This window comes from Microtus ochrogaster, chromosome 6 (assembly GCF_000317375.1).
Source record: "Microtus ochrogaster isolate Prairie Vole_2 chromosome 6, MicOch1.0, whole genome shotgun sequence".
NCBI lineage: Eukaryota > Metazoa > Chordata > Mammalia > Rodentia > Cricetidae > Microtus > Microtus ochrogaster.
This window is the reverse complement of record NC_022013.1, coordinates 65,252,036-65,265,506: the sequence shown is the minus strand read 5'-3', so window position 1 is coordinate 65,265,506 and position 13,471 is coordinate 65,252,036. Positions and strand designations below refer to the sequence as shown.

Genomic DNA, 13,471 nt, shown 5'->3' with positions numbered 1-13,471 from the left:
GCAGCAGCGGTAGAGCCAGGCTCAGGAGATCCTTTGGTCAGCCCCTGGATGGTGCTAAGGATGACCGTGAGGAAATAGAGACACATCCTGGGAGCCATGGCCAAAGTGGGAGACTAATGCAGGGTGGAAACTGAGGAGGCTGCTGCAAGGGGAGGGAGGGAGATGGAAATCCTGAGAGACCTCTGTAGGGATGGGCACAGAGCTGGGAGGGGGACAGAGGGACAGGCAAAAGGGAGTGTATAGAGAGAGTCTGGGTGGACATCCAGGGTGTGGGTAGAAGTCAGCCCTTGTCCTGAGCCACAGGGAAGGGAGAAGCCTCTTCTACCTCTTGCAGCCTGTCCTGGCTTATCATCCAAGCTCACCTTATCATCCCCTCTCCACCTAAGGTCCAGGAGAGCCTCTGCTTCCCTCTGCCATCCAGCGTGGTGTGTGTGTGCACGTGTGTGCAGAGGGGGCCTCCCATCTAATCTAGCTGTGTGGTACCATCTCCTTTGACGGTCTATGGGGAAAGATGCTTAAGACTAAGATTTTATTACAGATTCTTCTTCACCAAAAATGTTGCAGAATTGAGGCCCCAAGGGATCAAACTCAGGTTGTCAGGTTTGGTACCAAGGGTCTTAGCTCGCTGAGCCATCTCACCAGCCCTGCTGACTGCCCTTGTGGGGAAGAATCACCCTCCTCTGGGAACCTCAGTTAGAAGGTGGAAGGTCCAAGCTTGCTGTGGAGACCAAGGGGGAGCTGCGGTTTTGAGGGGAGATCAGGCTGCTAGAAATGGCGTGCAAGACAGAAGTGAAGAGTCCATATTAACCAAGGAGGGCTTCCTGAAGAGGCCAGCAATGAGTCTGGGGATGGCGTGGAGTGCCGGAGGAGCTCTAGGCTGTGGGTTGCTCTGGGCCTTCCCAAGAGTGCCAAGTCCACCAGCTCTTTGTTGTGGCATCACTCCTAGCTCCCCAGGGAACTATATCAAGACCCACAACTCTTGGGGCCCTCGATCCCTCCATCTCTGGGGTCAGCCGGCAGGGCAGTGTCTGTGAGGGAGAATGTCATTTGTCCACAACTCTGAGGCTGGAGTCCTGTCTGGCTGTGTCTAACCTGCCCTGTGCCGTGTTGTTCCCTCTGCCTGGACCTATCCACCTTCCCGCGGAGCCCGTCTTGCAGATGTTCACACTCTACCACCTTCCTCCTGACTCTCCAAGCTCTTTGTTGAGCTTGTTGACATAATTTCTGTTGGTGGGGCTGTCTTCCCCGGGCGCTTAGCAAGGTACAGGTAGGATCCGGGGGAGTGGTCCGCTGAAGGAGCAAGAGTCTGAAGAATGGAGGAGGGAGGGAAACTGGGAATTTGCTTAGGGGTAGAATGCTTGGGTGCTGAACGCGATGGAAGGTGGCCCTAAGTCTCATCTCCAGGACCACTTTAAAATAAAAAGAATGAAGGTAAATTGGGCTAGTTTGGGTGGGAGCTGAGAGCTGCTTCTACTCTTTGCCCCAAGAACCATGTCCCAAAAGCCTTCCAGCAACCCTGTGCATGGCAACATTTCCCAGATGCACGTGTGCGGAGTGTGTACAACTGGGATCCCCATTTGCACTATCTGACTGGGGTTGAGTAGCAGACCCTAACCCTTCCCCCCCTCCCCGATCTCTGCTAGATCTCCTGTCTGCCAACCGCTCTGCCATCTTTCTGGGCCCACGGGGCTCCCTAGACCTCCAAGTCATGTACCTGGACGAGTATCGGGATCGCCTCTTTCTGGGAGCCCGTGATGCCGTCTACTCTTTGAGGCTGGATCAGGCATGGCCAGACCCCCGGGAGGTGAGTGGGACCGATGGGGGGGCGAAAGTGGGGCACCTCCAGATGGGAGGCCAGAGGGAGACTCGAGACTATCAGTGAAGCACACTGAGACACCGGCTGTATTTCAGGTCCTGTGGCTGCCACAGCCAGGACAGAGGGCAGAGTGTGTCCGGAAGGGAAGAGATCCTTCGGTGAGTGTTGTTGACAAGAGCCTTTCCAGCTACCCACTGCCAGGCCATGGCCTGCAGCCGCTCCCCTGGTGCCTCTGCTTGGAGCCTTTGGAGCAGATCCTGAGTGTTTGGGAGGCCTGGGAAGAATGTGACCTTCACCCAAGTCCTCAGAGCTGATACGAAGCAGGGCTGAGCCTTAGAACCCAAGGGCATGGTGCACTTCTTCCTCACCCTTGGGCGCCTCCCTTCTGCAGACAGAGTGTGCCAACTTTGTGCGAGTCTTACAACCCCACAACCGGACCCATCTGCTGGCCTGCGGCACTGGCGCCTTCCAGCCCATCTGCACCCTCATCACAGTGGGACATCGTGGGGAGGTGAGCCTGGGCCTGGCCCCATGAGAGACTGGGAAGCAGTGACATTTCCTCCCTGCTGTCTGAACGCTTCCCATTGAACCAGGGTAAGACAGAGGGGGCAGGGGCTTGAAAGGCGCCTTTGTGCTGGGGTGCTGACCCCATCAGAGAGGCCTTGGATGAGGATTTCTTCCCCCACCCCCACCCTATGCTCCAGTTGTACGCCAGGGTCACTGCCTGGGCAGAGGCCTGCTTCTCTCTCAGGTGACACCCTTCTGTGCCCTTTTCCTGCCTCTAGCATGTGCTCCACCTGGAACCTAGCACTGTGGAAAATGGAAGGGGGCGCTGCCCACACGAGCCAAGCCGTCCCTTCGCCAGCACCTTTGTAGGTGGGTGACACCAAGCCAGAGTGGGCCGGGAGGGTGAGAGTTGGTCTGTGGTACTGGGAAGGGATGGACTGGTTGCTGGGTCTGGCCCTTTCTCCTAGCTCTGGCCCCTTCTAGGTGGGGAGTTGTACACAGGCCTCACCGCTGATTTTCTTGGACGTGAGGCCATGATTTTCCGAAGTGGGGGTACCAGACCAGCCCTGCGTTCTGACTCTGACCAGAGCATCCTACATGGTGAGGCCCCCTGAAGGCAAGGCTGCCTGGGATCCATCCCTCGGGGTGACAGAAGATAGCTAGAAGGTGGCACAAGATAGACAGGCCACACCTCCAGCTCCTGGGGTGGGGGAGTCATGTGGCTTCTCCAGTCACATCACTGCCCTGTCACTCTCCCAGACCCCCGGTTTGTGATGGCTGCTCGGATCCCGGATAACTCCGACCGAGATGATGACAAGGTGTACTTCTTCTTCTCTGAGACTGTCCCATCACCAGATGGTGGCCCAGGTCACGTCACCATCAGCCGCGTGGGCCGCGTCTGTGTGGTAAGCGCTGTAGTGGGTGGTGAGGTTCAAGATCCCTGTCGTGACCTCCTTCCTAGACTGTCCCTCCACAGTAGAGAAACTGAGGCAAGGATGCAGTGCTGAAATCCATCCCTCTCCCTATGGTTGGGGTAGAGGAACAGGAAGTGGGGCCCACCCTCATGGGGCATAAAGCCAACTCCAGCCTCCCATTCCCCAGAATGATGCTGGCGGCCAGCGGGTACTCGTGAACAAGTGGAGTACCTTCCTCAAGGCCAGGCTGGTATGCTCTGTGCCTGGCCCCGGTGGGGCTGAGACTCACTTTGACCAATTGGGTAAGGAAATGGCCAACCAGGACTGGGTTCTGGGGGTAGGGAGGGCTCTGAGCAGGTAAGTCAGAACCCTGGCAGCTGCTATGATGCTAATGCCTCTCTCTGTGTCCCAGAGGACGTGTTCCTGCTGTGGCCCAAGGCAGGGAAGAACCTTGAGGTGTACGCGCTGTTCAGCACCGTCAGGTGGGCACGCTTTACGCCCCGCACCCAGCCACCTCAGTCTGGCTTCTCTGTTGAGCCTCTGCCCTCACGCCATAGTCTTTCCGTGCTTCTTCTCCCTGACTCGGTGACTATTCTCTCATCTTAACCTTGTTTTTGTCACTGTCTCTGTGTCCTGCGTTCCAGTCTTTGTTTTCAGTAGACACTGTCATCTTCCGTATCACTTGCTGATCCAGTTTGTATCACCTGCCAACTCCCTCGGCCTGGCCTGATTGTCCCTGTTTGTCCTTGGCAGTGCTGTGTTCCAGGGCTTTGCCGTCTGTGTGTACCACATGGTAGACATCTGGGAGGTCTTCAATGGGCCCTTTGCCCATCGAGATGGCCCTCAGCATCAGTGGGGACCTTATGGGGGCAAGGTGCCCTTCCCCCGTCCTGGCGTAGTAAGTAACTGCTTGGGACCAGGCAAAGGAGTCCTAAGTAGATGATGCAGGTGGTAGGGGTTGGGGGAGCTCCTCTGTAGGAACAACTTCCGGTTTTCATCCATCCCATGGTAGTTGTGGGCCGGGTCTCCAGAGGGCTTGGGAGGAGAGCCTCTGCTGTGTGCTCCCCTGTCTGGAGGTGGAAAGAAGCCTGGCAGTGCCATCCTGGGGACTGCAAGCGTCCCCTTTGTTGCCACTTGCAGTGCCCTAGCAAGATGACCGCACAGCCTGGGCGACCCTTTGGCAGCACCAAGGACTCCCCAGATGAGGTGCTGCAGTTTGTCCGAGACCACCCACTCATGTTCCAGCCTGTGAGGCCCAGGCGTGGACGCCCTGTCCTGGTCAAAACTCAATTGTCTCAGCAGCTGCGCCAGATTGTGGTGGACCGAGTGGAGGCCGAGGATGGAGTCTACGATGTCATCTTCCTAGGGACCGGTAGGAGGGCAAACAGAGGTAGCCAGGTTTGTGGGGATAGGGTAGTTCCTTCCTTCTTGTCTCACTAACCCTTGTTCCCCTGCTCCAGATTCAGGGTCTGTGCTCAAAGTCATGGCCCTCCATGCTAGTGGCTTGGCTGAGCCTGAAGAAGTGGTCCTGGAGGAGCTCCAGGTGTTTAAGGTGAGCAATTGGGGGGGCGCTCTACCTCCTACCCTTGGGCCTGGGGTAGGTTCCAGGGGAGTGAACCCAGGGGAGAAGCTCGAAATATGGCACACACTGCTGAAGCGGCCCTGGGGTGCTTCTAAATTACTGGGAGAGCTAAGGTAGCAAGTGGACTGTAGACTCAAATGCCTGGTGCTTTCTGGGGGAGGGAAAGCCTTATCAGGTTCAACTTGCAGTGACAGAGTGGGTGAGACGCCAAGTCCCCGAGACTTCTCCTCCCCACATAGATTTGGACAGGGAGTGACTCTGTTTGGGAGGCTGTTTTGATTCTGGACATGAGGCAAATGATTTAGAGCAGTTGGTTCACAGCTGGGGAACATTGTGGGAAGGGATGCTGGACCTCTGTGCCACGTCTCCCGCTTGACCTGTAGACCAGCCAGGATGAGGGGACATTTCTGGATGTCAGGAAAAGACTACCCAGCTGTGTATTTATTTATCTGTCTGCACTCAAACTCAGAGAAATCTACCTGCCTTTGCCTGCTCTGTGCTAGGACTAAAGGTGTTCACCACCGTAGCCGGCATTTGCTTCCATTTTGGGGATCACGTGTCTCTATGTAGCTTAGCTTACCTAGACTGAGACTTACTATATAGAGCAGTCTGGCTTTGACTTCTCCGTCTTCTTGCCTTGACTGCTCAAGTGCTGAGATTACAGGCAAGCACCACTTTTCCCCAACCCCACCCATCCTTTGCTGCCAGGAGGTACAGTGATCAGGTGGAGGGCAACTGGCTCCTATACCGGGTTTGGGAGATGTTGAAAGCAGGGATGCTGGACAGAGTCTTCACCAGCCCATCCTAAGGCCCCATCTCTTCTGCAGGTACCAACACCCATCACCCAGATGGAGATCTCTGTCAAAAGGGTAAGGCCCACCCCTTCCCCATGTCCCCTTTCCTAAACTTGCTTTGGATTCTGTTGGAGAGCTGGGCCCATCAGATTTGATTAGGTCTCACAGCTAAGGCCCAGTCCAGCAGGGAGCAGAGTGTCATGTGTTCAGATAAAGCCACAGAAGCCCTTGGGGGAGCCTGGGAAATAAAATCCAGATTTCTAATCAAACAAGGTTACTTCGTTTAGACGTATGCTGTATGCCCTTAGCCGTGTGTGTGTGTGTGTGTGTGTGTGTCTGTCTGTCTGTCTGTCTGCCTGCCTGCCTATAGGCTAGAGGATCTATCTCCTTAGTGTCATTCTTCAGGAGCTGCTCACCTTTCTTTGAGACAACCCGTTGGCCTGGAGCTTTCCGATTAGGCTGGAGTGGCTGGCCAGCCGTCCCCAGAGCCACATGTCTCTGCTTCCCCAGCCTGGAGTTGCAGGCGGGGCTACCGTACCCTGCTTTTTCACATGTAGTTTCTGAAGACTGAGCTTGGGTCCTTGTGCCTCTCCAGCCTCTGAACCAACTTCTTAAACCTTTAAAAACTATCCTGCCAAGCTCGTGTTGCAGTGAGCAGGAGGCTGAGTCTACAGGCCCCTGAACATTATCGTGGCAAATGGAGGGTGAAAATAAGAGAATGGTTTGTAGAAGTGGATTCTGTCCTCTTGGCACATGGGGACAAACTCAGACTATCCGGTGAGGTGGCAGTACCTTTACCTGCAGAGTCATATCACTGGTCCAAATTTCAGTTTTTATACTGGGAACACTGTGGACATGCTACATGGGGCTGAGGACAGCTATGCGCATGGCCCAACACAGAATTATGAACTAACTTTAAAACATGAGTTGGTTTTTCCCTCCCCTGGGTTTTTTTTTTTTTTTTTGATAACTCAGTTGCTCATACATGAACTTTGCAGATGACAGTGTTATGTCATAATGTCAGAAGTTTGGCCATGCCTGCAAGGTATAATTCTGAAGTCAGAGGTCAATCAACCAAAGTCCCTTAGGCAAAGGTTGACAGCAAAGAAGGCCCAAAAAAGTCTTTTGTTTTGTTTTGGTTTGGTTTTTTGAGACAGGGTTTCTCTGTAGCTTTGGAGCCTGTCCTGGAACTAACTCTTGTAGACCAGGCTGGCCTCAAAGTCACAGAGATCTGCCTGCCTCTGCCTCCCGAGTGCTGGAATTAGGCATGGGCCACCACTGCCCGGCTCTGAAGAAGTCTTATAGAAAAGCCACCAGGCCACCACCCTCCATTCACAGCCTATCACATGGTCTGGAGAACATTCATCATCTCTAGTCTGGAAGTCTTCCTGAAACTGATGGGTCTCGGGAAAATCTGGGAGTTGAGAGCCTGTTGGTGAAGCCTAGCTCACCGCGGCTCTTCTTGTGTTCCTTCCCCAGCAAACGCTGTATGTGGGCTCTGCACTGGGCGTGGCCCGGCTGCAGCTGCACCAGTGCGAAACTTATGGCAGTGCCTGTGCTGAGTGTTGCCTGGCCCGGGACCCATACTGTGCTTGGGATGGTTCGTCTTGTACCCGCTACCGCCCGAGTTTGGGCAAGCGTCGGTTTCGTAGGCAGGACATCCGGCATGGCAACCCTGCTCTGCAGTGTCTGGGCCAGGGCCAGAACTACGACAGTGAGTGGTGGGCTGGGGATGTGGGTTAACCTGTGAGCTGGACTTCATCCCTGGGAAGTATGGGCTTAGAAAAGTCCTATTGTCATAAAGTCCTCGGTTTCCCTATTTGTGGGGCTACACTCTTCTCGCACTGAGAATGTCTTGCGAGTGATGAATGTCTAACTCATCATCTGATGCCAATTAGTTTGTGGTCCTCAGAGCTGGGGTCCCTGAGTTCCCATGCCGACCTGACCTGGTCCTCTCTACAGAGGAAGCTTCAGGACTGGCGACCAGAGTCTTTGGCACAGAGTACAACAGCACCTTCCTTGAGTGTCTGCCCAAGTCTCCCCAGGCTGCAGTGCGCTGGTTCTTACAGAGACCGGGGGATGTGGGGACCGACCAGGTGAGTGGAGACCCCGCCTTGAGATCCGCTTCCCTCCATGAACTCCAAACCCTAAGCTCTAGAAAGGGACTCTGGGGTGAACTGGCAAAGATCATCCTGAGAAAAATTATACCCCAAGGTACCTATAAAGACCTCTCCATATTTCTGCTTCTGGGAGTACCTAGGCTGGATGTACCTACAGTCAGCCTCTCTAGCCTGTGAGGGGTGGGGCAGAGATTGGAGAGAGGGAATGGGGTCCAAGGTGGTCTGCAAGTTGTTGTGCTAACACATGGCTCAGCTTCGAAGGGTCTCTTCCCCAGAGTTTAATTCTTCTCTGCCTCAGCCCTGGTCCCTGACCACTATGTTACCTTCTGTTGCTAGCTGTACAGGCCTGCCTGGACCATACAGCCTGCCTACCACAAGTCAGTTAGCGAGTTGGGCAAGGGGTTGGAGATTGAGACACACACGTGTGCACACATGCACACATGCACACATGCACACAGAGAGACACGGGTCATCCTTGAAACAAGAATGCCAACTTCATTTTGTTCCAGGGCAGCTCTGGCTCTTGGGATCCTTTCAGTTGTAAGCCCACCAGAAACCATTCTCCTGCCATCAGGAAGGTCTCATGCTCAGAGCAGCTACAAGCATAAGAAAACAAGTTGTTTACTCCGGCAGGCAAGGGGTCATAGAGAATTCAGGGTCTGAGGATCCACAGTCCCCAACACCTGCTGCGGACTGACTCTCTTGGAGATAGAAGACTGAGGGAGAACAGGGGTGAAGGCTTAGGAGAACCCAGGATTCGGCGAATGACAGACAGACACAACTCTAATGAGATTTGAATCTGCTGCAACTTTACTAAAATTTAAGCATCACTTTTAAGAGATTACAGAAGGAAGTTGGTAGGCATAAAAGTTTCCATAGAAAAATGATTACAGACAATTGATTATTCTCAGCAAGTCTTGTGGTCAGGGCCAGGTGGGTGGAGCTTTTCTTTGAAATTCGTCTCACACCACTAACTAACTGTGCTTTTTCATGGCCCTAAATCATATCTGCCCTCAAGGTAGCCAAGGTAACCCAAACACCATTCTTCAGGATTCCACCCCCAGGGTTTGTTTCAATATTGAATGGCTGGCTTCATGTTATCAAGAATATCTTGCCTTTTTTTCCTATCTAAAATGTACCAGGGGTTTCTCATTCTGGCTAGCCTCTCCATAAATGGTAATTCATGCCATTCCATACATTTTCCTTCATAATTTGTCCATTTTCTACCAAATCTCCTATCATGAGCTCTTTCTGTTCTAAGGTATCTGTAAATTCCCCCAGAGAGTGAGCCAGAGTCTTAATCATAACATTAATGGCCTGAATCAAGGAAGGGAACTGACGCATCAGTTCCTCCATATTCAAGGAGCCGTTAGGAATGTTTCCTGGTTCCTTGAACAGATTAAGTTTTTGTCAAGAGAAAAATAGAACAGAAGAAAGGATAGCAGAGTCAATGCAAGAACCCATTGCCAGGAACAAAGTGAACGAGGTCGTTGAGGCTAATCAGACACCTCAACTCTGAGCAGACTGCCAGGGAACTGCCGGGGGTCAAGCTCCAAGAAGCATGAGCCCTTCATTTTGAGATGGCCACCACCTGAGAGGCATTTTGTCACACAGCGAGACAGCCATGGATGTGGCAAACACCTAGCCCTAAGCTTCTTCCTCAGAAGCCAGTTGTCCGGCCAAGCCCTCTTCTGGTCCCAACTGGGAAGGTCCATCCACCCCCAAGATGGCTTCAGTCTGGGGTGTGAGGCAGAGCAGAGTTGGGAAGGGTTTTCCCATGAGGAGGGAAAAAGGAGGGGTTTAATTACAAGGGGGGAGGGCTCTTCCTCCAGCTTGGGAGCCAGGGAGGACAAGCCTGGGACCAGCTGCAGGGCTGGGCACTGAGGAGATTCCCTGGAGTAGGGGGAGCAACAAGATGAGATTACACAATGCTAACCACCCAGGCGGTTTACCCTCAGCGTGCAGATGCACAGACCAAAGCCCAGACGGGGTTAATTAGTAGAAGAACTTGGGCTCAGAGCCAGCTCTTGCCTCCCACACTTGAGTGGGCACTTAGCCCACCCCAGGCTTGGGCTGTGGGTCTCACACTGTGGGGAAGTGAACAGGACAGACCGAGACAGGGAAGGGCCAGCATGACCGCTCGTGTGTGTGTGTGTGTGTGTGTGTGTGTGAATATGTGCATGTTTGTAGAATTTTCCTTAGCTCAGAGTAAAACCTCATTAGACACACACCTAAGGATGGTAAATGTGGAAAAGCAGGGCAAAGAAAATGAGATGAATGTCCTCCCCAACTCCTTGCTAATGTCTCCTGTGCCCTCCTACCCACCCTGTAGGTGAAGACAGACGAGCGAGTTGTTCAAACAGAGCAGGGGCTGCTGTTCCGGAGGCTCAGCCGCCTGGATGCAGGGAACTATACCTGCACCACACTGGAGCATGGCTTCTCCCAGACTGTGGTTCGTTTTTCCCTGGAGGTGATCGCAGCTGTGCAGCTGGACAGCCTGTTCCTTCGGGAGCCAAGGCTGGAGGAACCCTCAGCCTGGAGAGGCCTGGTCTCCGCCTCACCCAAGTCGTGGTATAAGGACATCCTTCAGCTCGCTGGTTTTGCAAACCTGCCCCGTGTGGATGAGTACTGTGAACGTGTATGGTGTAGGGGTGTGGGGGAGCGTGCAGGCTCCTCCCGGGGCCGGGGAAAGCAGGCTAAGGGCAAGAGCTGGGCAGGGCTGGAGTTGGGCAAGAAGGTGAAGAGTCGGGTGCTGGCTGAGCACAACAGGACACCCCGGGAGGTAGAAGCCGCATAGAAGATGGCTGAGGAGGGGATGGACAGGCTGGGCTGGGGGACTCAACACCATCTCCCTCCCACCCAGCTAGAGCAGAGGAGGCCAGGGCACCTGGTTATCTCTTAGAGATGGAATTCTCTACCACCTACAGGCAAGACTAGAGGCTGGTGGGAGGGACCGTGCACCTCAGCCTCCCTCTGCCCTTCTCTGTGTTCTCTGTCCCAGGCTGGAGCTGGCACCCCTTGATTATACGTCCCAAGGGGCCTGCTATTTGTTCTCAGAGATGGCGTGGCTTCCGGAGCACATTTCCCGTTGTGCCCAGAGGCAAGACGGTTGGGTGGTTCTTTCTCAGCTTGCAGAACAATGGCCATTCTGAGTGGGTGTATGGGTGGCTCTGAGGGGTGTGTTGGCAGTTCACCAGAGAAGGGGAAAGCAGCCTCGTAAGATGGCACTCACGAAGAAGCTCTTGCCCCAACAGAGGTGTGAGAGAAGGTGACAGAGTGAGGAGGGAGGGGAGCGCTCTTCACCTGCCTCCATGGTTGGTATCTGATAGACGGTTCTCTGCCTCAGCCCACCACCCTCTCATACTTACAGAGGAAGGGATTGCTGGAGCCTGGAGGTGGCCTGGCTCCCCCTTTACACCAGCATGGTACCCGTTTACCAGGTCCCAAACTGTCAGGCCACGTTTGTGGGGTGCCCGCACCTCACCATCAGGAGGAGGTCTGTTGGGTGGAGAGAGGGGAAGGAAGCAGCTGCAGGAGGCACGGGCTACTTTCTAACGGTGAGGTTAGAAGTGGGCTCCCTGAGAACTGCAGCCAGTGGGCAGGGCCAGCATGCTGGGCTTTGTCTAGGGTCATAAGGAACTAGAGAAGGGTGGGTCCCTGACAGGTCCCTGGCAGGTCCATGACAGGTGTCCTCAAGAATCAAAGTGACATCAATTGGTTCAAGAGTTACTGGGTAGGCCAGACATTTCCAACCCTGAGTCTATATTTTCTGCTAGACATAGGGTGGTCATGATGGCTCATTTATACGACTCCCATGTTTTTCGTGGTACTTGGGGTTGAATCCAGGGCCTCACGCATGCTGGACGAGTGCTCTGCCCGCTGGGTTATAGCCCAGCTCTCATTCTCTCTTTTTAATGGAGACCATGGAGAAGAAACCGGTGGAGTGGCAGTCCTGCTGTTTTAGGAGAGGCTGGGTAGCAAGGGCACATCTAGCCCAGGCTGGAGGGGAGGGGCTTTGCCATCAGCTGTCTCTCCAGCTGGGGAGCGGAGTGGGGGAGGAGGACAATTAAATGAAAAGCTATTCCCAGCCCGAGGGTGAACAAGTTAGTGACGCACAAGATGGACAAGAGGGCAAGCGTGAGATCCCTCCTTTGAAAAGAAGGAAAAAGAAAAGAGGGTGGGGGGAGGAGATGGGAAAGCAAGATAGAGGTTCTTGTTTTATTGAAGTCCAAACCGTGGGTTTATTTCCTCTATCTGCCCCTCCCCCAGTGCTGGGATCTGAGCGTGCACCCCCTTCTCCACTTGCTCATCCGGCAAACAGCTCTGAAATCCACCCGCCCAAACCCAGATTCCCTTCTACTTGTGGGTGCCACCCCTTGGATATTGGCGGATTAAACAAGAGGCGAGAGGAATGAGTGGAAGCTGGGGGAAAGAAGGGATGTGGAGATAGAGGAAATGAAGGGGGTAGACCCTTTAGAAGGAGGAGGCCCTAAGAAGACAGAAAGTGGCAACCTAGCCCTCAGTGGCCTTCGGACCGACTCTACTTTGCCAAGCCCTGGGTAGGATCCTCTGGAGAAATGGCCCTGGAAAACACAGGGAGAAAGAACTTGACATCCCGGACAATGTTCCCCTCTGCTTGGGAATAGGACAGCTCCTGTCGACAGCCGCCCTCCCCATGGTACCGTGGTACGAGCACCTAGGAACACTGCGTGAACTGTGTTTGAGCTAGTGTTTTGAAACGGGCCTTTTGGCTTCTCGGTCTTCCAAGCATACTTACTGAAATTGCTGTTGATATTTTTATTGTCTTGGTTACTTTTGAGCTCTGATGAGGGACGCAGAGCCATAAAGGGATGAAAAAAATATTTATCTCACCCAATTACATCATGACTGTATCTGTGTGCTTTTGTACTAAACTGATGGATGTGTGCTACCAATGAGGAAGGAAGAACACTATGTGTTCCCGGAAATGGTCAGCAGAGATGGCATTTTCTAGCAGACAGGCAGTGCACGACAGCGGAAGAAGTCAGAGGGTTTTGCTCATAAAGCAGAGATTACTCAATACGCAAGGAAAATCCTGTCCTGAGGGCTTATAAAATTGACCTTTCTGGAACTTCAGAAGATTTTGAGGGGGCAGGAGAAGCTGGCAAAGGGCAGACAGGCACGTAGGCGGCTCCGTTCCTTTATCACAACTCTTGACATTTGTAACACTGCCTCTTAGCCTGGTACTGCCTTCATTATAAGCCATACACTAATGTATATTAAGGCCACTGAAATCATGCCCGGGCCAGGCTAGACTACAGCTTCTGTGGAGGAGGGGAGGCCTTGAGAGTGAGCTACTGGGCCTGCTCAGAAGACTTTCTGACCACGATCCCCATTGCTCCAGTGACATCCTTCCCAAAGTCTACACTGATGCTAGGGGAAGATGGGGAAAAACTACACGAACATTTCAAAACAGAGGAGACAGCAACCTACCTCCCCAGGAAACTGGCTGTGACATCTAGCCTGGATAGATCCCTTGGAGAGTAGCAAAACAGGTCAGCCATTGATCTCATCTTGTAAGTTGACCCTGGAACCAAGTCCTCTTTTTAACCTGAGCCCCCTCTACGGACACCTAGGCTTCACTGAACCTGACGCTCCGTTGCCCCACTTCAAACCATCATCCCCACTGACTAGAGACATCGCCATTGTGTTTACTTGGTACTGGCCCAGCAAAGAGTACAGATATGACCCACTCAGCC

General features: G+C 53.5%; 1 protein-coding gene across 1 annotated transcript in view; it reads left to right on the top strand.

Moving 5' to 3' along the window:
- Sema3g (semaphorin 3G) overlaps positions 1 to 12,603 on the top strand; it is a 12,979-nt gene extending 376 nt beyond the window's left edge. The window contains exons 2-16 of the mRNA XM_005348724.3: positions 1,644 to 1,804; positions 1,912 to 1,974; positions 2,208 to 2,327; positions 2,602 to 2,692; positions 2,807 to 2,923; positions 3,083 to 3,228; positions 3,425 to 3,539; positions 3,650 to 3,719; positions 3,991 to 4,135; positions 4,378 to 4,609; positions 4,698 to 4,789; positions 5,647 to 5,688; positions 7,093 to 7,327; positions 7,576 to 7,709; positions 10,066 to 12,603. Coding sequence (XP_005348781.1) covers positions 1,644 to 1,804; positions 1,912 to 1,974; positions 2,208 to 2,327; positions 2,602 to 2,692; positions 2,807 to 2,923; positions 3,083 to 3,228; positions 3,425 to 3,539; positions 3,650 to 3,719; positions 3,991 to 4,135; positions 4,378 to 4,609; positions 4,698 to 4,789; positions 5,647 to 5,688; positions 7,093 to 7,327; positions 7,576 to 7,709; positions 10,066 to 10,530 — 2,228 coding nt within the window. The 3' untranslated portion in view covers positions 10,531 to 12,603. The remainder of the gene's footprint in view (positions 1 to 1,643; positions 1,805 to 1,911; positions 1,975 to 2,207; positions 2,328 to 2,601; positions 2,693 to 2,806; positions 2,924 to 3,082; positions 3,229 to 3,424; positions 3,540 to 3,649; positions 3,720 to 3,990; positions 4,136 to 4,377; positions 4,610 to 4,697; positions 4,790 to 5,646; positions 5,689 to 7,092; positions 7,328 to 7,575; positions 7,710 to 10,065) is intronic.
- Positions 12,604 to 13,471: the final 868 nt, after the last annotated feature.